Consider the following 27,588-nt stretch of genomic DNA (forward strand, 5'->3'; position numbering starts at 1 on the left):
CATGATTTACGGTAGCAGAGGTATTACCAGAAACATTAAAACCAATAGAGACGATGGCGGAATCATTACTGCCATTAACTCTTACCATCACAACAACTATTACCCTTCACCATTACTATTACCCACCACCTTGACCCTCACGCCAGCAATTGATAGCGTGAATGGCCCGCTGCCCTATCACGCTCGCGCCTCCATGTTATTGCAAGGCTCGTCACAAACTTAAGACATTCCAACTCTTCACCATTACAAAGGTTATTATATTTCTCTTCCCTGACGCAGCGCACACTCAAGAGACAAGCTGGACACGCGCCGCCAGTTTTTGTGGCAGCAGACCTAACGACCGTGACACTGTGACGACGCGCTTGGTATTGTGAAAAGTGTACACGAGTAATAACCGTGAACTGTTTTTATATGAGAACGTAAAGTGTTAGGCTTTTCATGAGAAGTAAGAAAATAAAGGAAGGTGAAAGAAATATGTCTATATAATCCGCTTTTTTTTTTACATAGAACCTAAGCTAATTAATGTGTTTATCTATCTTTATATACGTAAAACATAAGAAATGAAGGATGTTAAATGAAAAACAGGGACTATACGTTACTTTTCATACGGGCAAGTGAAAAGACAATTAATATACACATTCAAATTTACAGAAAACTTAAGAATATAAAAGATGCTCAAAGAAAAATAATAAGATCGTAAGCTCATTTCTCAGAACACCCAAGAAAATGAGAGGATAAGTGAAAGAAATTAGTAAGAAAGCCTATACATTAATCTTTACACATGAACACAAGGCATAAATTGGAGCTGGAATAAAATGCAACAGACCAACACATCTATTGAGCTATTTGTAAGAAAAAATGTAATAGACCAGCACATTTATTAATCTATTTGTATGTATTTGTAACTAGTGCTTCTTAAGGGACGGATTATCGTAGCTTTTCATTACTAGCCCATGTAGAAAGCAAGTAAGGTAAGATAATATGATGCAAAACTTATCAATCTTACAAATTAATCCCTTTTACTTGTTTACGTCTTCCCTCACCTTTCTTCCTTCATTATATCCAAAGGCAGTTTTTTTTTTTTTTTTTTTGCATTTCTATTCAATATTGCTTAATTTAACTGTACACATCACACACGTTATCTTATCTCGGTATACTTCCTATGATGTTCTTTTCTTCTATTTTTTTCCCCTTTTCTTTATTTATTTACTCTTATTCATTTATTTATATACTTTAAGCTGCTTTTATTTTTTTTCCATTTTTTATTCATTATTATTGTTAATTTTAACCACACACGCGTTTATCTTATCGTTTATCTTATCTATGTATGTTTTTCTTATTTTTCCTTCTATTCTTTCTTTATTTATTATTTTATTCATCTATTTGCTTTAAGTTGCGTTTGGAAGAAGCATTAAACGTAAAGGAGGCCAGATGACATTATGATGCTGCAATACTCTCTCTCTCTCTCTCTCTCTCTCTCTCTCTCTCTCTCTCTCTCTCTCTCTCTCTCTCTCTCTCTTGCGAGGTATGAACTGATAAGAAAGGCATTAGGTATGTTTATCTTGTTTTTAATTACGTGCTGATAAGATATACTTTACACATTCTCTCTCTCTCTCTCTCTCTCTCTCTCTCTCTCTCTCTCTCTCTCTCTCTCTCTCTCTCTCTCTCTCTCTCTCTCTCTGTGTGTGTGAGTGTGTGTGTGTGTGTGTGTGTGTGTGTGTGTGTGTGTGTGTGTGTGTGTGTGTGTGTGTGTTCATTCCCTCATTCCTTTCTCTTTATCTTGTTATTTTACTTTTGTGTGCTTTTCCCGTGTGTGTGTGTGTGTGTGTGTGTGTGTGTGTGTGTGTGTGTGTGTGTGTGTGTGTGTGTGTGTGTGTGTGTGTGTGTGTGTGTGTGTGTGGTAAGCAGTTAAGCAGGTCAAGTATGCACAGGGAAGCCACACAACTCCACAACTTCCCCTCCTACACCTGCTGAGAAATATCCTGAGAGTAACCACCTCAATAATCCTTCCTTATACCTCCTTCCTTCTCTTACTTTCCTCTGCCTATCTGATTTTTTCCTTCCTTGCTTTCCCTCTCTTCCTTACTACCTTTTTTTTTTTTATGACTTTCTACCTTCTTTCTTTGACGCTTTTTTTACTTTCCTTCTTTTCATTATCTTCCTTACCTCTTCCTTCTCTTATTTTCCCCTGCCTATCTTTTTTTTTCTACCTTGCTTTCCTTCTCTTCCTTCTTGCTTTTCTCTTTCTTTCTGAATTTCTACCTACCTTTTTTTACTCTTCTTTACTTTCTTACTCTTCATTTTCTTCCTTACCTCCTTCCTTCTCTTATTTTTCCCTGCCTTTCAGTCTTTCTATCTTCCTTCCTTGCCTCCCTCCTCCTCAGTTTCCTTCTCTTCCTGTCCTCCTCACTTTTTCTTTCGTTCCTCTTCCTTTCTGCATTTTTTACCTATCTTTCCTTTCTCCTCCTCCTCCTCCTCCTCCTCCTCCTCCTTCCTTCCTTTCCTTCTCTTCTTTCTTTCTTTTCTTCCTTCCTTCCTTATTTTTTTCTTTCCTCTTCATTTAAGCCATTTTGTCTTCCTTTGTTCCTTCCTTCTCTCCCTACAACCTTAATTTCTTCCTCTTTTCCTTCCTTCCTATCGTCCTTCCTATCTTCCTTTCTTCCTTCCTTCCTTCCTTCCTTCGCCCAGACCACAGTTCCCTTCTTTAATTTCTTCCTCTCCACCTACTTCCTCCTACTCCTCCTCCTCCTCTTCCTCCTCCTTTATCTATTTATTTTCTGGTTTTGTTCCGTTCTCTCCTTCTCCATCTTTATCGTTGTTAGCTTTTATGTTCCACTTTTTTATTTCCTCCTTCATTTGGTCTATCTATCTAATATGTCTATTTCTTCATTCAATTTTGTTTCATCTATTTTCCTTATATTTTACTTTCATTCTCCTCCCATATTTTTTTCATTTTTACCTTTTCTCCTCTCTCTCTCTCTCTCTCTCTCTCTCTCTCTCTAGCCTCATATCACATTACAAATCCAACAAGTCATATTAAAGACACGGTTCTTTCATGCCTCCCTTCATTTTCATCCTCCTCTTATTATCGTCATTTTTATTACCTCAGTTGTGACTCGGGACCATTGCATAACCCACGTAATCCTAAGACATCCCCACCCCTACCCTGCCCCTCCGTATCCTCTGCTCCACGTGCCGCCTGCCATCGCACTTCTGGTCCTTTCGCGGGAACCTTATACCCTATCAGTGCCTAACGCGCGCAGCCAACGTAATATAATGCCTCGGTCAGCCACAACAAAGCACTCCATCCCAGTGTCACCAGCTGTCCCCCAAGCATCCATTCAGCACTGTAGCCAAGGCAATGTTATAATATTCCCCCGTTGTCTATGTAAGGTAATGCCTCGGGGTTTGCCTCTAAGTTGTCCGTTCCTGTGTTTTAATTTATTCACTGTCTTGATGTAGGGTGTTATTTTCAATCTTGGTTCCCGCTTTCAAGGATTACGTGTTTCTAGTAACTTCCTGGTCTTTTCTCTCTTCATATGTAGTGCCTTTCTCCACCATTCCCACTGCTAGTTTGTCACCTTCATTAATGTTTGTGTATTCCTTTGTTGTTCTCGGCTACCTGAATGTCATTTCAGAAGTATCTAAATTTGAGACCCCCGCAGACTACTAGTGAGGCAGACGTGGTGTTGCTCCTCTTCACATAGTCCACTGTTTTGTGATTACTGTATCGTTTTCTCGTGAACTGCCAAACTCATGTCACTAATACATAAATCTACGATGTTTTCTTTACAATGAAATAATTAAAGTCGCAAGTATTGTTTAATCTTTACTTACTCTACTCTAAGTAACTAGTGACTACTGGCCTACACATGGCACTCCCTTAAATGAAATATACTAACCCACCATTTCCATCTAACATCTACATCCATAAATTTGACTCAAGTTTTAAGGCTTCCTAATTATTCAGCACTAACAACTTAACCACACATCTACCAACAACAAGCTTAACCCTTTCAATACAGGAACACATTTTTACCTTGAGATTTGTGTACGATTAGACGATTTTATTTACATTAGGAAGGGTCTACCGAGGTCAGAAGATTAATGGCCACAGTCCTCACAATTTTAATCCCCCCACATGAGTTTCTGAAGCTGTATAAAATCATTGAATAGTAAAGAGAATGAATATAGAAATGCATCATGGTACCGAAGTGGTTAAACGCATCCCATCCCGACTGTCCCCTCACAATAGCTGACAAATGAGTGATAAACGCGTCAGGAGCCACGATGGTGAGAGGAGAACGGCAGGCACAGTGAAGACGCGAGATATGTTACTCAATGACCGTGATTAGCGATTACTTGAACCTGACCATGCCTCGCTTCACCTGGGCTCCTGCTGGGGTGTGTCTCGAGTAACTGAACACCGCTAGATCAAACCACTGGTAATGACAGTGGTACTACGACAGATAAAGAGTTTTGATTACTCGTGGGTACAGCGCTCTCCTCCCCCCCTCTCCCTCTTCCCTCTCCCTCAATCCGCGTGATCAGCTGACAGTCTGGATTTGTCTTAATGTGAGTAGTGGTCAGTCTAACCACACACGACAAATTACTATTGAGTGATACCTTGTTGCTGCACTCAGCGGTGATTAAAGGCGCCATCACCATCACCGCCACCATCATCACCATCACCGCCACCACCACCACCGCCAGCAGTCAGGTGAAGTTTCGTTATTAAAATGATTTTTTTTTTATGTATTTATTTATTCATTCTTTTCTGCTGGTGATTTGCAGACATTGTTTTCTTTCTGTTTTAAGGTGAGACTTAAGGAGAAATTACGTTTGGTTTTAGCTTCCTCCTCCTCCTCCTCCTCCTCCTCCTCCTCCTCCTCCTCCTCCTCCTCCTCCTCATCATCATCATCATCATCATCATCACCATCTTCGATTCAGATAACTTCGGTTCAGTTCAGGAGTGACAGTTTATATTTATATTTAGCATTCACCATTATCATCATCATCATCATCATCATCCATAGTTTTTTTTTTGATTATTTTGTTACGAGAGTGGCTTAGAACTGTACGACCATTTAGCATTCACCACCAGTACCATCATCATCACTACCTCCACCACCACCATCACCATCACCACCTCAATGAATACACTACAAGACAAATCAACGGAAAAACAGATTCTTAAAATATCCATAAATTCCTTACAGGCCTTATTATCGTAAACATTTACGTGACGAAGCCTTTATTTCCTTATATTTTTAGTGTTTCCCTACTCCTTTAAATAGCAGAAGCGCCACCCAAGGGCAACAAAATCATAAGAAAAAAGAGATCCACTGAAGTACCGGTTTCCAAAGAGTTAAAATTAGTCGTCAGAATTTAAAGTAAGTTTTGAAACGTGGCGAGACTGACTTACCTGCTTCTCTCCAGTTCGTGTCCAGGTGGCGGAGAGAAACAGGGAAGCCAACTCACCCTAAAGGTTAACACACTGACCTCTTCCTCACACCGCACGAGGGAGAGGGAGAGGGAGAGGGGAACAGGAGGTAGAAGGAGAGGGAAATAAAAGAAGAAGGGTAAGTGGAAGAGAAAGGAATAATGAGGTGTGATGTAAGCTGAAGGAAAGACAGTGGGAGGGAGGGATAAGGAGAGGAGAATTGGTGAAGAGAGAAGAAATGAGGAGAGTAAGTGGCAGAGAGGGAAAAGAGAAAGGGACAGTAACACAAGGCAAGCAATGAAGTAATCTGATGGGACAGGAAAGGGAAAGGAGAAGAGAAGAGAGGGTAAAAACAATATCGAGTAAAGGAAAGAACAGAACAGGAACCGGAGGAAGAAAGGAAAAGTAGAAGTTAAGGAAAAGAGGATAAGAGGGAAAGTTGTAAGATGAACTGATGGGACAGGAAAGGAAAGGAAAGGGAAGGGAGATTATAAACTATGATATGAACTAAAAGAAAAAGAGAGAGGATAATGTGAGTTGGAATAAGAAAACTAAAAAGGAAATGAATACAAAGGAGAGAGAGAGAGAGAGAGAGAGAGAGAGAGAGAGAGAGAGAGAGAGAGAGAGAGAGAGAGAGAGAGAGAGAGAGAGAGAGGAAAAGTATAGGTAAGATGAGGGGAAAGGAAGACAAGGGAGGAAAAAAGTAGGGTAGGGTAAGGAAAGGAAGGGAAGGGAAGGGGGGGAGAGAATAGTGACAGTGTAAAGTAGAGAAAGGTAGGAAAATGAGGAAAATGATAGGAAAGAAAAGCAAAGGAAAGGGGAAGGGAAGGAAAGGACGGGAAGAGGAGAGAAAAGTGACAGTAAACAGAATATGCAGACCCAAATCCTTCACTGGCAACTTTTACTAAGCTGTAGTGAATATTATTAAGATTTTCAAGCGAGTTTTCATTTTCATCCTTCTTTTTATCGGATTCAGAGAAGATTCGTAATCATCAAAAGGGAAAAATAATACAGGGAATTAACGAATAAAAACGAGAAGGAAGAGTAAAAGGAAAGAAAAATAGATAATGAAATAGAATAGAAATATAACAGAACAAGAATATTATTTCCATAGTGTCAATGTCATTAGAAGATTAAAAAAAAAAAAGCAACGGAAGGTGAAAAAACCCATCAGGCCTATACGTGGCACCACCTAGGCCTATTATATGAGGCTGACAAGTGTGTTACAGCAGGCGAGGCGTTTCAAACACAGGTGTACAAAGCAATTAATCACCTCAGTCTACCTCAGTCTTTAAAATGTGAACTGTACTTTGGTCGATTCTTTCCTTTCTTATGCAACGTCTTACATATTCGATTCTTTTATCTTTTTTATGTATTAGCTTATCTCTTCATCTATTTATCATATCTTATTTATTCATTCCCTTACGCACGATTTCACTAGTTTGTCAATGCTAGGACGGCACCTTATAACGATTTACTTTATATTTGACATTTGGGAACCGTTATCTCTGCCTTTGATCGAATAACGCATGTAAATAAACCGTAATAATTAAAACGACAAGAGTAACACAAATTAGACAAGCAGTAACTCTTAACACGAAATACCAAAACTAAAATATTGGAGAGCAGGCATAATTGGAGACTTTGCAATGTAGTTTTAACAATGGAATAGTACGAGAAACATTATTAAGGCTTGGTCATTACACGTATCCATCAATGTGGGTCATTTTGGGGCCGCATGATCAGCATTCCTCGAGGCTTGTATGGGAGGGTAACTATTTACACGTATGAAAAAAACAAACACCGCCACATTCTTCAGTGATTCCCTTAAGAGGTGTGCTGGGTCGCCTTCATGTGATGTAAAAGGACAGCATACATCTCTCCCTCCCTCCCTCCTCTCCCTCTCTCTCTCTCTCTCTCTCTCTCTCTCTCTCTCTCTCTCTCTCTCTCACACACACACACACACACACACACACACACACATCCATCTTCCCCTCTTTCTTTCCCTCACTCTCTTCCCTTCCCTCCTTCCCTCCTTCCCCCCTCTCTCTCTCTCTCTCTCTCTCTCTCTCTCTCTCTCTCTCTCTCTCTCTCTCTGGATCACACCTGCGGCCACACCAAGGAGAGGAAAGAGATCACAGTAACCTTTGAACATTATTTAAAGGATTCCACCCACCTTTTCTTTCCCTTTCACCTGTCCAGTTGGCTTTCTGAACCTGTTCCCGGTGTCCCAGTACCCGGCCAGCATCACAATCACCGCCAGTTATACAGTTACAGCACCGTCCCCCTTCACTGTAGTTAGTTTGAAATGTCGTCACCATAATAAGGGTAATTGTGACTGTATTGTGGTCATGGTGGTGGTAGTGGTGGTGGTGTAAGTGATGATGACCTGTCTGGCTTTTTCGAGTTAATTCTTCATATTCATCATTATACATAGCAATCAGACAGACAGAAAGACACGCAGATTGACAGACAGACAGACAGACAGACAGACAGACAGACAGAGACAGACAGACAGACGAATAAGCCAACCAAGGGTAAGGTAGATGAAAATTAAAATGGGTAGGTAGATAGATAAATAAATAAATAGATAAGCAGATAGACATACAGGTATAGAATGTGTGGCTATGTAGATTAATGTAGTCTTGCTGAGAGAGAGAGAGAGAGAGAGAGAGAGAGAGAGAGAGAGAGAGAGAGAGAGAGAGAATAGATGAATGGATGGGTGAGCGCGCAAATAAACACACACACGCAGGTAAGGAGCAATCCGAGACAAACACACACACACACACACACACACAGGTAAGGGGCGGACAAACATGATCGGGACACTTCCGCACCTAAATTAACATTCATTAGGTCAGGTTGATGCAGTCACTTCCTGGCCTGGACGTACTGTGTGTCTAGCCATGTTTGCTCTCTCTCTCTCTCTCTCTCTCTCTCTCTCTCTCTCTCTCTCTCTCTCCTGAGTACGGTACATGCGTTATATCATCTGTTTGCTTATCTGTATCTATCTATCTATCTATCTGTCTGTCTTGTGTCCATTCATAACTATCTATCTGTCTTTCATAATACGTTCACATTTATCTATCCATCTATTTACATACACCTACTTGTCTATCTACTACACGTCTGTCTATCTACACATTTATCTACCACAATGCAAATCCACCGTGATGACAAAAAAATACAAAATCTAAATAAATAGAAAATAAAATAACTAGAAGATGGAGAAGATAAGGAAGAGGATGATGAGAATGATTAAATGAGCCAAACGAACGAATAGAAAAGATGGAAAGAAAGAAAAAAAAAGAGCATGAGAAAAAGATCAAAGAAAACGAGAAATGCTAAAGAAAATTTGATAAAAACTTAAAAGAAACGAGAGGATCCAATACTAATAAAAATTCTGTAAATACGAACTTTCATCAGATCACAATAATAAACAAGAAAGGGATAAAATGAGCTGGAAAAAGATGAAAACTATACAACCCCTTGACATGAAAGTTACATAATGCGAAAGATCTAATACCAAAACCTTGAAATATTGGAGATTATCCCAGATCAAAAAAGAATGAAAAAAAAAACATTACAAAAGAGGGATTGGCGTGCGAGGGAAAAAGTAAGTTAGGTAACATCAATGTGACAGTTACGTAAAGCAAAAGGGAACATGATACCAAGATCTTGAAAGTACTATCGATTTTTATGAGTTTGACAAGGTTCATTACATAGAGGGATAAAATGTGAGGGGGAAAAAATAAGCAATGTAATCTCGATATGGCAGTTACGTAAAAGGAAGGAGAATCTGATATTAAAATCCTTCAAATACCTGGGACTTAAGCAGTTTGACAAGGATCATTACATATATGAGTAAAATGCAAGGAAAAAATTAGTGTTACATAATGGAAAGAGGAATCCAATCTTTAATTACAAAGGATTCTATAAGTTTCAACTGGACTATTGCAAGAAAAAAATAAAAAATAAGTAACTTCAATGTTGTGGTTACGCAATGAAAAGAAGGATCTGTTAGTAATATTTTCAAGTATGTACGAAGAATTCTATCACTTTTAAAAGGATTATCAAAAAAAGTGAAGGATTACATGGGAAAAAACAAGAAATGGAACTCAAATGGTGTAGCTTCGCAATTAAAAGGCTGGCCTGATACAAAGATACTTAACTAGATAAAAAGGATCAGATTCAAATGGATTATAAAAAAAAATGGATACAGTCAAAGAAATACTATACCTCATTTTGGCAGTTAGCAGTTAAATGAAGACTGTGGCCATAAATCTTCTGACCTCCATAAACCTTTCCTAATGTCAATAAAATGTTCTAATCTTACACAAATCTCAAGGTAAAAATGTGTCCTAGTATTGAAGAGGTTAAATCACGCTTCCACCTCCCTCACGTATCCAGACTCCTGCCACATTGTTACTAGGCGACGTAAATGGAGCCTTGATGGGCGAGGAGTTACTGGGAACCTAGCTATGAAGTGTGCAGTGTTGGGAAGGTGTACTGAGCCACTGGAGATGACATGCGGCAGTGTAGTGAAATGTTAGGCTGGTACTCCACATGAAGGCTGTGTCGTGAAAGTAAATGTTTGTGTAAGGCTCTGCGATGACATGCTGTCCACACACACACACACACACACACGAATTCATGACACGTGTATCATCACATATATTGATACATACTCACATTGGTTTTAACAGCACTCCATAACACACACAGAGAGAGAGAGAGAGAGAGAGAGAGAGAGAGAGAGAGAGAGAGAGAATCGTAAAAATAGATAAAACCAATAAATAAAAATAATCTTCATATACCGACAGAAATTAACATTCATGGATAAGCAAACAAGAAAATAAATATAGATAAATTAATTAATTAAGGAATGAAGGAGGGAGAGCAAGGAAGAGGATAACAACCTAACAAGGAAGGGGTCATTACTCACCCTCGTGTTGAACTACCAAATAACCAGTACGTGTTCCGCTTGTTAAGTGTCCAAGTGACGGCCCTTCCAGTTCGTGTCTCAAGCCGCGGCAAGGACTGTCTCACTGCACTTCACACGGAACACCTCCACGCACATGCCAGGTCGCTATGCTTGGAAACACTGAAGTCACATTGTATCACTCCCGCCGGGCCACACCACAACACCTTCCACTCCGCTCCCTGAACACTCTCTGAGGCTGAAATGCTGCCGGCGTGAGACCCAAAACAAAAGTTATCGTTTAAAGTTTGCACAACCGTACCATCCCTCCTATCTCACAAAGCCATATGATAAGCCTATGGTCCTATTTATTCATTTATTCATTCATTCATTCATTCACCTAGTAACATTTCAGGGTTTCTAATGTTGCCAGGAAATGTGTTTGAAAGTTGGGCGTCTGGCAGGGCGGCACAGTGTCAAGCCACCTTCTCCATTGAACCCGATGAATGGTCACAGGTTATTTCTGACCACTGCTGATTACACCACCTCCTGACCAGTCATGCGGGCACCTGGACGAGTACAGGGAAGGAAAAAATTGTAAAAGAATAAACCAGTAAGCAATGCAAGATGAATTCATGGTGAAGAGGAATATTTAAAACTAGAACGCACAACAACACTCAAATGTTTATAATACTACATACTTAGCGAGAGATCAAGCGGGATAACCTGTTTATATGTTTATTTCTAACACGCACCATCTTCCCTAAGCCCTTCCTAGTAGTAGTAGAGCGAGCCTGTTCCAAAAACACACTTTCTCCCGCTTCAATATTTCGTACTCTAAGGTTATTGATACCACGGGAGGAGGATCAGACGGCTAAAATAAGAGGAAGTCACAGAGGAGAGAAAATGACTAGTTTTTGCGTGGTGTCTACTGCACGTAATCACTCATTTCTTTACGTCTTTTCCATAGATTATTCACGTTTTGACAGATACAGGAAGTGAAGATAACAGAGAACACCTGAAAGGGACAAGAGTATATGCAAAGTATACAGACGTGTTGACTGTTGCATATAACGAGATAAGGAGAGGAATGAGGGCTAGACACGGCGCGGAGGAAGTTTGCACTGCACCGACTAAGCTCTGCTGGGCCTGCTGGAAAGTATGTGAGTGCCGATGTACTGTCCTCATATGGTGCTGTACTATGCAACGTGCACGCGCGCGCGCGCGCGCGCGTGTGTGTGTGTGTGTGTGTGTGTGTGTCAGAGCTGTCTGCAGTATCATAGAACAACATAGCGTGTGTGTAACCTGTTGTTCTGAGTTAGTTAGAGTGGCCGATGTAGGGTGTGCACTGAACGTTGCGTCACATTGCAGGCTGAGTAGGCTACACACGTACAATTCAACCTAGTATAGGCCGGTGCATGTTCTAAATATAGTCTGACTGCCGATGCTGTGTCGTCCTCGCAGGAACCAGCTGTAATCATTTTAGGAGTTAGCTTTGGGGTAGCTTCATTCTCCTCTACGTGAAGCTTATATAGTTTTTAATAAGAACATAATCTAATATAAAACTTTAAGCAAGGAGATATCCGTATTTATGCATAGACTCTAGTATTGACATAACGATGCATTTCCTGAAGTAGTTGTCAAATCAAAACGACGCAGGATGGCCGGGTAAGTACTGGATATTGCTAGTTAACATTTTCGTCTAGCAGAACAACAAACATAGGGAAGACTAGAGTGGAAGTATTTTGAGCTGCACCGCAAGGCTGAGTGAGAGCCATATCCCGACCGCCACGCAGTGCACACACCTCTACGGACTGTCAACACACACACACACACACACACACACAAAAGAGCATGTGACGTCAGTTTGCGCGATCTTTCACTGTGATGTCCTTCCCTGTTATATTGTTCTCAGCACCTTGCAGTGAAGTAACAGATTTCCTCGAGAGGAGTGTTTGTAGGAGAAAAGTTGTATAGAGTTGGACAGGCACGTCGTGGAGAGAAAAAGATGAAAATGTTACAGCTTTCTACTGAGTTCAGCCTTTATCGCGAGTGTCACCCAGGCGAAAGGATGAAGGAAGGAAGGAGGCAAGAGACAGGAGGACTGTTGGAGAGTGGTAGCAGCAACGGAAAGAGGGAATGAGAAATGAAGGACAGTAATTATACAGCTTTGTGGCTTGTTTCTGATCGACGTGATGGGAGGGCAGTGGGGCAGTGCTTCCTCAGCGGGGAATTTTAGCTCCTTATAACAGTTGCCAGATTCCGTTAAGTGAAGATGAAATTTCCTTAGAAACTTCCTTGAACGTGTAATTTTGAATTTTATTCCCTCGTCATTGACACACACACACACACACACACCGGTAGCTCAGTGGTTAGAGCGCTGGCTTCACAAGCCAGAGGACCGGGGTTCGATTCCCCGGCCGGGTGGAGATATTTGGGTGTGTCTCCTTTCACGTGTAGCCCCTGTTCACCTAGCAGTGAGTAGGTACGGGATGTAAATCGAGGAGTTGTGACCTTGTTGTCCCGGTGTGTGGTGTGTGCGTGGTCTCAGGCCTATCCGAAGATCGGAAATAATGAGCTCTGAGCTCGTTCCGTAGGGTAACGTCTGGCTGTCTCGTCAGAGACTGCAGCAGATCAAACAGTGAAACACACACACACATATATATATATATATATATATATATATATATATATATATATATATATATGTGTGTGTGTCTGTGTGTATGTCAGATTGTCTTTCTGCAAGGCATGAGGAAATTTAACGTTTAAACATTACGTTTGTTCATCAGATGATTGCGCCACTGGTGAATAAGTGAGTGAGTGAGTGTGTATGTGTGTGTGTGTGTGTGTGTAATTCACCACGGTCGTCTGCTGGTCACCCAGCCAGTCTTTCCCATTACGGAGCGACCTCAGAGTTCAAAGACCGATCTTCGGATAGGACTGAGACCACAACACACCGGGAAAGCGAGGCCACAACCCCTCGAGTTACATCCCGTACCTATTTACTGCTAGGTGAACAGGGGCTACACATTAAGAGTCTTGCACATTTGCCTCGCCGCGCCGGGACTCGAACCCGGCCCTCTCGATTGTGAGTCGAGCGTGCTAACCACTACACTACGCGGTGTGTGTGTGTGTGTGTGTGTGTGTGTGTGTACTTCCTCCTCTTCTTCCTCCTCCTCCTCCTCCTCTACAGTGAAAATCACACACACACACACACACACACACACACACACACACACACACACACACGGCGAGGCAAATGGGCAAGCCTCTTAATGTGTAGCCCCTGTTCACCTAGCAGTAAATAGGTACGGGATGTAACTCGAGGGGTTGTGGCCTCGCTTTCCCGGTGTGTGGAGTGTGTTGTGGTCTTAGTCCTACCCGAAGATCGGTCTATGAGCTCTGAGCTCGCTCCGTAATGGGAAAGACTGGCTGGATGACCAGCAGACGACCGTGGTGAATTACACACACACACACACACACACACACACACACCGCGTAGTGTAGTGGTTAGCACGCTCGACTCACAATCGAGAAGGCCGGGTTCGAGTCCCGGTAAGCGGTGAGGCAAATGGGCAAGCCTCTTAATGTGTGGCCCCTGTTCACCTAGCAGTAAATAGGTACGGGATGTAACTCGAGGGGTTGTGGCCTCGCTTTCCCGGTGTGTGGAGTGTGTGATGTGGTCTCAGTCCTACCCGAAGATCGGTCTATGAGCTCTGAGCTCGCTCCGTAATGGGGAAGACTGGCTGGGTGACCAGCAGGCGACCCAGGTGAATTACACACACGTCGAGGCAAATGGGCAAGCCTCTTAATGTGTGGCCCCTGTTCACCTAGCAGTAAATAGGTACGGGATGTAACTCGAGGGGTTGTGGCCTCGCTTTCCCAGTGTGTGGAGTGTGTTGTGGTCTCAGTCCTACTCGAAGATCGGTCTATGAGCTCTGAGCTCGCTCCGTAAATGGGAAGACTGGCTGGGTGACCAACAGACGACCGAGGTGAAATACACACGTAGTATAGTGGGTAGCACGCTCGACTCACAATCGAAAGGGCCGGGTTCGAGTCCCGGTGAGGCGAGGCAAATGGGCAAGCCTCTTAATGTGTGGCCCCTGTTCACCTAGCAGTAAATAGGTACGGGATGTAACTCGAGGGGTTGTGGCCTCCCTTTCCCAGTGTGTGGAGTGTGTTGTGGTCTCAGTCCTACTCGAAGATCGGTCTATGAGCTCTGAGCTCGCTCCGTAAAGGGGAAGACTGGCTGGGTGACCAGCAGACGACCGAGGTGAATTACACACACACCGCGTAGTGTAGTGGTTAGCACGCTTGACTCACAATCGAGAGGGCCCAGGTTCTAGTCCCGGGAAGCGGTGAGGCAAATGGGCAAACCTCTTAATGTGTAGCCCCTGTTCACCTAGCAGTAAATAGGTACGGAATGTAACTCGAGGGGTTGTGGCCTCGCTTTCCTGGTGTGTGAAATGTGGTGTAGTCTCGGTCCTACCCGATGATCGGTCACTACGAGCTCTGGGCTCTTTCCGTAGGGGAAAGGTTGGCTGGGTGACCAGCAGACGACCGTGGTGAATAACACACAGGTGACCAGCAGACGACCGAGGTGAATTACACACACACACACACACACACACACACACATTTTTTTTTAATGAAATAATCTATATTATGTTACAGAATACGGGCTACTCTAGTATTTCAGTCTTCTGTCATCAGGTAATTGTGTTGATAGGCAACACAGTAGTGGAGCTAATGAGTAGGGCTTGTCAAGATGGCGGTAGGTGTACTTCAGACCATCAGCCTGGAAACACAACATTACTGTGCATGCCACCTGGTGTTGTAAATAGAGGAAAGCAAGAAATATGAACTTGTGGCTGGATTATCGTATTTTAGTCTCCTGTAATTGGGAGAATAGAAGAAAAAATATTGAAGTTAGGAGTAAAGCAGTTCAAGATGGCGGCGGGAGTGCTTCAGGCTAGGCGCTTGATGGGCCGCCGCCGCCGCGCATGTCAGCTGTTGTTGTAAATAAAGCAACTCAGCCGAGAGGAACCCTGCGTCAGGAGGTGCGGGTGTTGTGTCGCGGCGCTGCAGAGCTCCCACGTAAGTGTTGCCGCCCCTCTAACACTGGTGCAACACTCACTGACGCCCACCAGTGTCTTAATGAGGAACACAAATGGAATACTAAAGGTGATGGCGAGTAATTTGTCACCATTAGTGTGTCCTTCAAGTTATTGTCTGGTATTTGGTAAGAAGTGTTGCGTGATCCAGTCCGGGAAGGAATGGTGTTTGTAAAGAGCCAATAGGCCTACACGCGGCTGTTCTGGTGTAATAAACCTACTGTAAACTTAAACCTATTAATGTGTCATCTGTTGTGTTTCATGGGAGTAACTCCTTGGTGGTTCATTTTAAGAGAGTGACTTTCTGAGCAAAATTATAATATTTTTTTTAATATAATTTTATTTATTTTTTCTTTTATGTGACCTATACAGTGAAAGGATTAGCAGTGAAATGAATGAACCTAAATGATCTAGCCTGACCAAACCTATGGCTCAGATGGAAATGCTGTTATTTTGATATTACCATCCAGGTTTGTAAAGAGTCAGATACAATTATGCCAGCCTATGTATTACATGGTCCTATTTTTATATGTAATAGTCTTTTAAAGCTTCCCACATTGATTACTTGTTGAATGTGTTTTGATAATGTTGAAGTGATGGGAGTGCTTTCATTTAAAGTTTAGGTTAGGTTTGCTGAAGATTAGGTTAGGTTTGATTACAATGAATTAGGTTAATTCAGGTTCAGGTTAATTCAGATCATTGATTTTCTTATCTGGTTCTTTTGTGCTGATCATGGTTTGAAGAAAATAAGTAGATAAAATAAATTAATAATTAGATAAATAGATTGCCAAGAAATAACCTTGAAATCATCGGTCCAAAGTTATTTAATTAATTCTCGTGTCTTCTCTTACAGTTCCCCTTTAACTTTGGTCCAACAAGCTCACAACAGTCTACTCTAGTCATCTAACTCTTTTTCAATCAGTTTTTTACCATCCGTCTATTCAGCTTTCATCTGTTAAACTCTGGAACTCCCTACTTACTTTTGTATTTCCATCTTCCTTTGATCTGAATTCATTTGAGAGAGAGGTTTTAAAATATCCCATTCTTTTGGCTCTCTCTCTCTCAAACCTGCTTAGGGACTGACATCTATGTGGGCTTTTTGTTTAGTAATTTTTGTTGCCCTTACCAAGATTTCCCCTTTTGTTGAAAGAAATTACATGGTCTGTCTTATTTTTGACCTTAAGGATCCCATCTGCATCTTCCTCATCAGTGTTGGGTCAGGTGAACACAAACTCTATGAACCTAGGTGCAGTACAGACCTAGCCCACATTTCCCTTATCAATCGTCCCATGAAATTTGTTAGTTTGAGGTACACATGTTCTCACCTTCATTAAGATCACTGTAAAGATTAAGCCATTATTTTGATGAGTGAAATGAGCACTTAATTTATGTGTGTTCATAAATAGACTCAGTAATGAGGTTATTAATGTTGTGTCATTAGGAAGCTTCAAAAGACCATTAGACAAATTTATGGATGGTGAGGATAGTGGAAATTAGTAGACATGTTTCATACAGTGATTGACATGTGTAAGTGTAATGGCTTCTTGTAGCTCGCCCTATTTTCTTACAACCTTATAGCCAATTTATCCCACCTTGGGATCAATTTCTTATTGTTCCTATGGTGCTTCACAGCAGGGCATCCAACAGATATATTATATATGTAGTATTTGTATAACAGGAGTTTTTTAGTGCAAGTTATTTTGTTTTCTATTTTCATTCATTCATTTTAAGTGATGTCCATATTTTTGTTGCAGTCAAGTGAAGAGCAGCTTTCCATCAGGTCAGCTCGTCCCACACACGCTGATGCCTCATGGCGCTCTGCAACTGCCGGGTTGAGTCCTGCATGGGGTGCATTCCCCTCCAGCGGGGAGCCATCATCATCGGCTTCCTCAATTTGGTATGTCAAGTCCCAAGCTGCTGGGCTCCATAGGGCACAGCTGGCTCCCTCACCCACCATTCGTTGTTGTGCTCACACACTGAGTCCAAAACCCTTATTTGTTTATTACTTTAGTATAGCTACTATGAAAAGGAGTTCAGACAGACTTGCTCTTATTTATATGTGCACCAGTTCTGGTAAATAACTTGTATATCATGGCAGCAAGAACTTGTTTGTAATTATTGTCTGACTATGAAATGTTTATATACCAAAAATTGGCTGAAAAGGTGAAGAAAAGATCCTAAAATTTAGAGCCTGCAAACACTGTGTTTCAAGCAGGTTGTTTGTAGTAGTGAATCAGTCTAGATTGTGTTTAATCTCCTTTCTAATCCATCTTATGATGTTTGCAGTTTAGTTCAATGCTGAAGACCTTCAAGTACATCAGAATATTGATAGAATTTGAGCTGAAGGTGAAGGAATGTGAGGAAGCCAGGCCAATGCGATCCCCAGCATTCACCATCCACAATGAATCAAAGTATGACTACTATGAGACTGCCAGGGATGAGCTCAGAGCTTGTCCCAAGGGAAGAGTGCTTGCTCTGGGTAAGTCATGGCCAGATAATCATTGTGACAGAAAAAGGTTGTAGTATGTACTCTGATGGTGTTATATCTGGTCAGGAAGTGGTGTGTAAAAAAGCTTGCAGGATTGATACAGTGATCATGACAGTCTGATTGATAGGATGTCATGTTAGCTCAGGTGTTAGTTACTTTTAAAAAGGACATTCATTACCATTTGGTGAGTGATTTTGTCCTTGCTTGGAAATGTGTGACATTCCTAAAAGATCAATGCACTGACGTTATTTTTCTTTGCACAGCACGCATGTATATCGTCATCCCAATCTTCATCATGTTCATCTACTTCATCCTGACTGCTCTGATGATCCATGGCACTCGCCAGGTAAGACCGAGACCTGTGTTGTCGCCACTGGTGAGAGAGATCTAGGAGTACTGCAGTGACAGTGAATGTGCAATTATACATTGTTATTATGATTACATGATCACTTGTAGTTCCTCTTTCTTGTTGTCATTCACTGATCTTTTCATGGGCCACAGATTTTCAGATAATATGTCAATCTTTTTCTGAAGTTACATTACCCTAGAACAGTCTGTGTATAATTTTGTGGACTTCACTTAACACTGAAAGATGGAGGTGGTTAGGGACAGGGAAAGGGGGATTGGGTTACCTTCTGACATGTGATTAGTCTGAGGAGTGCTGGGACACATGTCTTGAACTTTTAATGGTGAGGAGTTGTTAAATGCATGTGTTTATTAATAATGCAGTGTTCCTGATAAATGTATCCTTGGTGAGAGTTAACAAGTGGATGTGCTGACAGGAGCGGCCCAAGCTGATTGCCCCGTGGCTGTGGTGGCAACTGTTCTTGCTGGTAGTGAGTCTGCTGAGCATCATTGGCCTGCAGAGCCACGAGGACTTCTTCCTTAACATTACACTGCTCCTGGTGAACATGTACCTCTTCATGGTGGTCAACTCCTTTTACCTTAAGGTATGACAAGTCACTTATTGATATATAGACATATCTCTCTCTCTCTCTCTCTCTCTCTCTCTCTCTCTCTCTCTCTCTCTCTCTCTCTCTCTCTCTCTCTCTCTCTCTCTCTCTCTCTCTCTCTCTCTCTCTCTCTCTCTCTCTCTCTCTCTCTTCTCTCTCTCTCTCTCTCTCTCTGATTTGTGAATTATTATGAGTGTCAGGACACAAGGAGTACAGTATCAGCAGATGAAGTTCCAACCCCTCATTTAGATTTTTTCACAAACAGGTCCTAACTCCACTTGCTATGAAACCTGCATGCTTTTACCCAGCCCTGCATGGTGACTGAGTGCTGCTAATCACAATAATGTGATCATGTGATGGCCACAATGCCTCAGTACTTCAAGGCCACACAAAGCTGCAGTATTAAACTTGTCCCCAGATTAACCCACTCCTCCATTTTCATCTTGTAAAGTATAAAGGATTTCAAAACTGCCCTCTTACGGCTTCTATCCTTCTCTCTGCAACTTTATCTCGTGTTTCCTTTCCGACCGCTCTATTGCTGCTGTGGTAGACGGCTACTGTTTTTCTCCTAAACCTATTAATAGTGGTGTTCCTCAGGGTTCTGTCCTGTCACTTACTCTCTTTCTATTATTCATTAATGACCTTCTTAACCAAACTTCTTGCCCTATCCACTCCTACGCTGATGATACCACCCTACATCTTTCCACATTCTTTCAGAGACGTCTAACCCTTCAGGAAATTAACAGATCTCGCGGGGACGCCACGGAACGCCTGACTTCCGATCTTTCTAAAATAGAAAATCTAGTAGTTTTCAATGCCTCAAAAATTCAATTCCTCCATCTATCAAATCGACACAACCTTCCAGACAACTATCCCCTCTTCTTCAATGACACTCAACTGTCTCCCTCTTCCACAATGAATATCCTCGGTCTGTCCTTTGCTCATAATCTTAACTGGAAACTTCACATCTCATCTCTTGCTAAAACAGCTTCTATGAAATTAGGTGTTCTGAGGCGTCTCCGCCAGTTTTTCTCGCCCCTCCAACTGCTTACTCCGTATAAGGGCCCTGTATGGAGTACTCTTCGCATGTTTGGGGGGGTTCCAGTCACACAGCTTTGCTTGATAGGGTGGAATCAGCTCTTCGTCTCATCAACTCCCCTCCTCTGACTAACTGTCTTCAGTCTCTTTCTCACCGCCGAAATGTTGCATCCCTTTCTATATTTTATCGCTATTTTCATGGTAACTGTTCTACTGATCTTGCTAACTGCATGCCTCCCCTCCTCCTGCGGCCACGCTGCACAAGGCTTTCTTCTTCCTCTCATCCCTATTCTGTCCAACTCTCTAATGCAAGAGTTAACCTGTACGCTCAATCATTCATCCCTTTCACTGTTAAACTCTGGAACTCCCTCCCTGCATCTGTATTTCCGAATTCCTACAACTTGTCTTCTTTTAAGAGGGAGGTATCGAGGCATTTGCTCCCCTAATTCTGGCTGACGGTTTTGGCACTTTTTGTACTCTTTGGAGAGCCAGCGCTCAAGTGGGCTTTTTTGTAACTTTCTTTTTTTTGCCCTTGGCTGGCCCTCTTCCCTACGTAAAAAAAAAAAAAAAAAAAAAATCATTTATGACTGAATGGACAAAATTAGTCGAAGCCATCTCATGCAGGCTGGAAAGGGACCTGAGGTAAGGGCTCAAGATTAACAAGATTGTCAGTTTTACTGGCCACCATAGAGATGCTATCTGTCATATCCTTATTGCCAGCAGAGGTGTGAATGAGAATCGAGTTTCCCTCCCAAATTTCACCCTTGCAAGCATGATTTCTTTCAATATTATGAAGGGATTTTCTTATCAGATTATAAAACTTTGACTATTGATAGATAATGTCAAAGTCTATCAAAATCCAGCTCCCCTCAAGATTTTTGGCATCTATTCAAAAATATCTCCAATGCTTCATCTTCATCTTCATATGTCTCAAAACCCCAGTTTCTCCATCCATCAACTCGACACAACCTTCCAGACAACTATCCTCTCTTTAGTGACACTCAACTGTCTCCCTCTTCTACACTGAATATCCTCAGTCTGTCTTATAATCTAAATTGGAAACTTCACATTTCATTTTTTGCTAAAACTGCTTCCAATAAGTTAAGCATTTTGGGATGTGTCCCCCAGTTTTTCTCATCCCCCCAACTGTTAACTCTGTACAAGGGCTTTATCTGCTCATGTATGGAGTACTCTTTGCATGTATGGAGGGAATCCACTCACAAAGCTTTATTAAATAGGATGGAATCAGAAGGTTTTCATCTTATCAACTCTCCTTTGACTGAATGTCTTCTGGCTCTTTTTCATTGCTGGAATGTTGCATCTTTCACTATCTTTTATTGCTATTTTCATACTAACTGCTCTTCTGATCTTGCTAACTGCATGGCTCCCATCCTACTCCTGCCTTGCTGCACAAAGCTTCCTCTCATCCCTACATTTTTCAACTCTAATGGAATAGTTAACCAGTACTCTCAATCATTCATACCTTTCTCTGGTAAACTCTAGAACTCCCTACCTGCTTCTGTATTTCCAACTTCCTATGAGGTGACTTCATTTAAGAGGGAGGTTTCAAGATATTTATTCCTTTTATTGGTTAACTCTCTCAGAACTGCAAGGGGGCTGGCAACTAAGTGGGGCTTTTCTTTTTCATTTAATTCCTTATGTTGTCCTTGGCCACCTTTCCCTTCTTATATAAAAAAAAAGATAGCTTATGACTGCATCAGTGAAATTCTTTCTCTGCTTGTTAGGCTGAGGTTTGGAGGGTTTACTGTGCAAGGTGCTGATGTGTGTCCTCTCTGTTGACAGTTGTTGCAGCAGGAACGAAACCCATCACGAGTGACTGTCATTGCCATGGCTCGCCGCCGCTCTGATATGACCGTCTCCTTCCCCTCCCCGCTGAAGGATGATCCACCACCACCCTACCACTCCTGCTATGTCCCTGTTGAGGCAGTGTATCCTCCGCCCTACGACACCAGTGGCACCACCACCCACGGCGGCTCCATGCCTCCCCCTTACCAGAGCATGGACCCGCTGGCATCATCCAGTTCCGCCGGCCCACAGGAGGAACCTCACTCTAACCCAACCCTGCATGTTCCCTCCCCTGCCAACCCCTCCTCTGGTACATCCAGCCCCACCACTCCAGAGGCAGCCATTCCAGAGGCAGCCACTCCGGAGGCAGCCACTCCAGAAGCAGCCACTTCAAACACAGACACTGCCACTCGAGACACTCAAGAGCAAGAGACCAGGTCTGAGGGATCCTGCAGCCCTCCAGAGGCAGTGGGTGAGAGAGTGCCTCTGGTGGTGAAGCTCCCCACCTCCCAAAACAATTAACTCAAAGACACTCTCCAGCCACTAATGAATGTTGTTTTTTCTATTTCAAATGCTCAGATGTGAAGCTTGCTTGGGCCTCATTGAGTTGTGTGGTGTGTGTAGGGTCTGAGTAATATGCAGGGTTGGAGTGAGTTGTGGTATTTGTCTGCTGAACTAGTATAGTCTGAATTGCTCATTTACCCTCAGCTGTGATGCCCCATTATGTCAAGAGCCTGACCTACAACAGCTACTTAGTCAATTATATTGTACCTCTTCCCCTACCATTTATCTTGGTTTAACCCCTTCACCTAATCATGGTTTGAAGCTTGAAGTCTCAATGTGTTCTGTGGCTTGTTCCACTCTGCTGTTAATGGTGTTGCTCCCATATCCACCTCCACATGCATCTTATTGCAGTGTCTTGCTGTTTTTCTTCATCCATTGGGAAATCTGTAGCATAACAAACAATTTTCCCTTTCCTCTCTTCTTTGTCATGCTTCTCATTCACATTATCTACTTTCCCATGACACACCCAGTTAACATGGTCCTTTCAGTTGCAGTTTCAACACAGCACTCCTTGTCTTCAAATGGGTATTGTATTCCTGTATGATGACTGCTGCCACATCTGCTATGCGCCCTTGTTCTGTGCTCTGCATCTGGGTATTTAGTGTTTTGACTGATGTGCCATCTGCTCTGTGATGGTATCAATCTGTTCACTTGTTTGTCTTAGTGGTCACTATCACTTTCATTGATGCAGTCTGCATGGATTAAGAGTCCTGCATGTTTTGTCTCACATTATGTTGCCCTTCTATAGTAGTTTTTGTTTGACTTTTTCTCTTTACACTGCAGATGAACATGATTCAAAGATAGTCCTTTAGATTTTTGACATAGTTACAGCTCAATGTTTTCCTCATGAGTTTGGCTACATGGCTATTAATGAAATTGATTTCCCTCTTGATATTTGTTTTTGAGCTTGTATCTCTCCACCATTACTAAACTTTGAGTGCATAATGCTGTACAGTAAGGAAAATTAGTTCTTTGCTCTTCTCTGCAAATTTTTAGTTGTTGATGTACTGCAGGTCTGCTCCCCATCAAGAAAAGTGTCTACTACTTCTGCTCCTCCCTGATGTTCTTGCCCTTCAGGAACTGTGCAAACCTCTCTTTGCCTTGCCAACCTTCAGTATCTCATCCTCACTGCCATATATAGGGTTTGAGCAATCATAAGTGGTTATGGTGTATTCTGCTGCTGAACCATCTCTGTATGATTAGTCCTCTCATAGTGGTGTTCATGTCTGGTAGTGATGCCTTCCTAGTGGGACTGACTTATGGCAGCTACTTATTAGGCTATACTGCTTTGTGAAGGGTTGTACTCAGACAGATGAAGGATGGTTGTTTTATGCATGTCAGGCCCAAGCAACTTTCACATACTTTGTTCTCTGTCTTTTGTCCTGTATTTGTCAGTGTATGTCTGTACTTTCTCATCCTACTATGGCTGGCACAGGGGACAGGAAGAAACACCTTTACGAATTCAATACACACACATTATGAAGAAACCAAAGAGAGAACCTACCTATCTACAACCATTCCATTACCTGGGAAGCATAAAGGTTGACAAACACAGTGCCTCAAGGTACTATATTGGTGTTATCTTATTGAGCTATATTCACCAATATTCTGTTTAGTTATTGTGTCTGCAAGATTATTCATAATTGTGGTGTTTTCAGCTTTTCATATAATACATCTTGGATGTTGATGCAAGTCAGTGTATTAACTTCTTAGAAGTAGTTTCATATTTTTTATGGTTAACATGTGATGATTAGAGATAAAAACTAGTTTGATAATATCTTTTGCAGATGTAAACAAATGGATACAGAAAAATATATTTATACTTAACTTGCTTTATTGCAAACACTGAAAAAAAGCCATAAAGCTCTTTCATGTGCTATCACAGTGTGTATACTACTTTACTATTTAGATTGATACAGCTATTTTTAATGAGCTGCAGTTATGCAATACATCTTCCACTGACTGACATTCAGAACTGTCACAGCTGTCAGCACGCTTTCCAGGTCCTTCAGTGAGAAAGACAGTGAACTCACTCTCAGGGTTGTCATGTTTTCTTATCTGTCCTTGGCACCAGCAACAGCCAGGCCCTGAGAGTGAAAAGTGTGCAGCCAGTCCATCAGCCAAGGCAAGGGTCCAGCTTTTCTTGTTAGGTTGGCAGGGTGTGGTCAGAGGTTGTAACCTGCCACTCATACTCTACTGTGTTTTGTGTTTTCCCCCATCATACTTAAGTCTCCCAATCTACTGGTAATAGATTTCAGGCAAATTAGAAGGCTTAGAAGTGAAGGAAAACTCTAAACACGAAGGAAATAAATGCAGTGTGTTAATTGACTCGTGGCCATGATCATACCAAACAAGGATAGATCTTACTGGACTATAGCGTCTCTTTAGGCTTTGCTATATCGACACAATTTTTGTGGTCCTGCCGGTTGATGGGCTGATATGCACCTCTCACCAGTATTTATAGTGTAATGCAATGTGAAATCTTAGCTTTGGTGGAAAGTTAAGACTGGTATTTGTTATAATAGCATTTGGTAGCTTCATGCACCACTTGTGTCAGCTGGAGGAAGGTGCTGCATGGATTGCTGCTGCAGCTTTTTTGTATATCTCCAGTAGTGTTAGAGTCACACATAATTCACCCCTGTAAAGAGGGGTATAAGGAATCTGTTTTATCTGTAGACATGGAGTAGCATTATTTGCCATATTGAGTTTCACAGCAAGGTTGTGCTCTTATTACATACTCATAGTTGGCATGATTGGGTATTTCTGCACCAGTTCTTACTACATTTTTTAAGCCAGGTTCATCTTGGTGTAATGGGAGCACCAGACTCACCCTAAGATACACCTGCTCATTCACACTAGCCAGCTTCACACTAGGCAGCCGAGGGACCCACCAGTGATTGATAGCTTCACCCAGCTATGCATGTTGATGTGACTGATATTGGCTGACTTGTGACTGCAGAGGAAACTCACACACATTGGAAGTTGATCACTGCTTCACACTAAAATAGTCAGGCTGCATGCAAGAACCACACAACTACCATCACCAGTGCAAAACATTATACTGTGAGTCAGTTGTGCCTGTGAATTGCACTGCCACTGCCACTTTTTATGTTAATGACTGAAGTTATGAATGCCCCTGAAATTATTGTGAGATGTGGCAATTATTGATGGTTCTCAAAGCCAAAAATTTATGCTGCTCTTGAATAAATTTTCAGTGTTTCTTTGATGCCGTAGACATGACAGTGAGCTCAAGTGTGTGTACAGAAGACAGGATACAACACTTGTGCATCTTTTGTGCTGGAATGCTACTCATTGTGCTATGGCTGGGAACATTTTCAGTGTAGTGACAAAAGCAGTATAGTCCAGCTTGCTGTTTGATGCTGGCAACCTATTCTTTGTTTTTAGGTTTCCTCTCACTCAACAGTGTAGTCATCATGTAAGTTTTCTTCCCTGTTTTACTTAGATTAAATTTCATGACTAGTTCCAGTAGATTTCATAACTAGTTCCTGTACTGTTGTAAGGAGAATAGAGTTTTTTTTTCCACTGTGAAGAACTTAGTCTTCATATTCATTAAGTTTTTAGTCCATTTCCTATCATAGCATTTGAAACATTATCATCCCAGAAGACATTTGGGTCATTTGGATCTTTCAGGTTGAAGTATTTTGATTGGAATTGTTGAGACAGTATTTTACATGTGCTACTTTATTATATGAGTTGGAATGCTACAGAATTTTTTTTTGTTATTGGTGTCTCCATTTTCCACAAAAGGAAGATGAGTGGGTAAGCAGACTTAAGAATTACGAAGAGAAAAAGGCTCAATTTGAGTTGTCAGCAGGAGACAGTATTATTATCCTGGACAGGGAATTTAATCATTGTCTCTGCTTGGCCAGCAAACTGCCACATGCCACATGGGTTGTGTGACTTTTCCAGCTTGTGATGTGTGTTTCATGTCATCATTCCAAAGTTGCTTATGTTGGTGTGTGGTGCAGTTTGCTTTCTGTGTAAAAAAAAAAAAAAAACTGGTATTTTGAGTACTGCATATGCCCTTAGCTTGAGTTCTTTTACCAGCAGATACTGTGGATTATATACATGCTGTGATTTTATGAAGGTTGTTTTTGGCTAATATATATAGCCCCATTTTATGTATGTTTGATATATTTATTTAGTATTTATTCGTCCAGTCTTTTAAATATATTACATATACTTTAGTGATTTATCCTGTAGTTAGATTTATCTAATCTGTATTGAAAATCCAACCATAACAATTAAGCGTTGAACCTTAATGCACGAACCTTCTCAGGGTCCTCAGCGTCAGTGTCAGGGTTTGGTGTTTTCGGGAGTGGTGACTGTGCAATATATGAGCTTTGTTTGGTTTTTGATTGATATAAATACAATAGGAGGCTTTTATTGCTGTACTGAGAAGGAAGAGGGAAAGTTCAAACAAAAATTAAAGTTACAGAGGTGACAGTGGTTACTCTTTTTGTTGATAGATGATAAAAAGGTCATGGGAAGGAGGAAGAATGGACGTAGGGGGAGTGTGTGTGTGTGTGTGTGTGTGTGTGTGTGTGTGTGTGTGTGTGTGTGTGTGTGTGTGTGTGTGCGCGCGCGCGTGCGTGCGTGCGCTTTTTTAATGCAATGATGGGATGTTGGGCCCTCACTCCTCATCCTCCTGCTTTAGATGACCTGAACATTATATACGTTACCCACCCATACTTGTGATACCAAAAAGGAAAAAAAAAAAACTATTACCCTGTATTTAGTGTTGTTATCTACTGTTTTATTCTCCTGAGTGCAAATTTGACTAAGGCTACATATTCCTCTGTGTGTGTTACATACTGGAACATGTACATGGGTTTATTCTGCTCAGCCTTGATATAAAAATTCTAAGATAGAGCTTAATTAAAGAATTACTACTATCCTTGTGACTGTATAAGTATGTATTGATGCCAACAAGCAGCCAATATTGCTAACACTTATGACACACTGGTTTCCCTATCCTTACTCTCACATCACAGGGGAGGGTGAGGCTGGAAGACAAGATGCTATAAAGTAATGTGCTGAGATTTAGATTTTAGGTGGTAAAAACATGTCAGGAGGAAAAAGGGACATAGACTCTGAAAAGCATTGGAGTTTGAGGTAATAAAGTAGGAAGGAGACCAGTAGGAACCAAGAATTCTTTGTTTATACATTCCTTCTCTCTCTCTCTCTCTCTCTCTCTCTCATCAACTGTCATCTAACTGTCGAAAGTCTCCCATTGC

General features: G+C 41.7%; 2 protein-coding genes across 3 annotated transcripts in view; one reads left to right on the plus strand and one right to left on the minus strand.

The window, feature by feature from the left end:
• Positions 1–10,617, minus strand: part of LOC123506924 — a 283,593-nt gene extending 272,976 nt beyond the window's left edge. The window contains 1 exon segment of the mRNA XM_045259347.1: positions 10,389–10,617. The gene's annotated coding sequence lies outside the window, so the exon portion shown is untranslated.
• A 4,698-nt stretch (positions 10,618–15,315) lies between these two features.
• On the plus strand, positions 15,316–27,309 carry LOC123507153. Of its 2 annotated transcripts, none has more exons than XM_045259798.1 (6): positions 15,316–15,464; positions 17,236–17,378; positions 17,768–17,960; positions 18,233–18,315; positions 18,752–18,919; positions 21,764–27,309. In XM_045259798.1, exons 2-6 carry the CDS (start codon positions 17,292–17,294, stop codon positions 22,286–22,288), a joined length of 1,056 nt encoding a protein of 351 aa, XP_045115733.1. In that variant the 5' UTR covers positions 15,316–15,464; positions 17,236–17,291; the 3' UTR covers positions 22,289–27,309. The 2 variants fall into 2 exon arrangements, with proteins under 2 accessions (XP_045115733.1, XP_045115734.1); XM_045259799.1 differs by having other exon boundaries at positions 15,396–15,551.
• Positions 27,310–27,588: the final 279 nt, after the last annotated feature.

This window comes from Portunus trituberculatus, chromosome 21, assembly GCF_017591435.1.
Source record: "Portunus trituberculatus isolate SZX2019 chromosome 21, ASM1759143v1, whole genome shotgun sequence".
In the NCBI taxonomy this organism is placed as follows: domain Eukaryota; kingdom Metazoa; phylum Arthropoda; class Malacostraca; order Decapoda; family Portunidae; genus Portunus; species Portunus trituberculatus.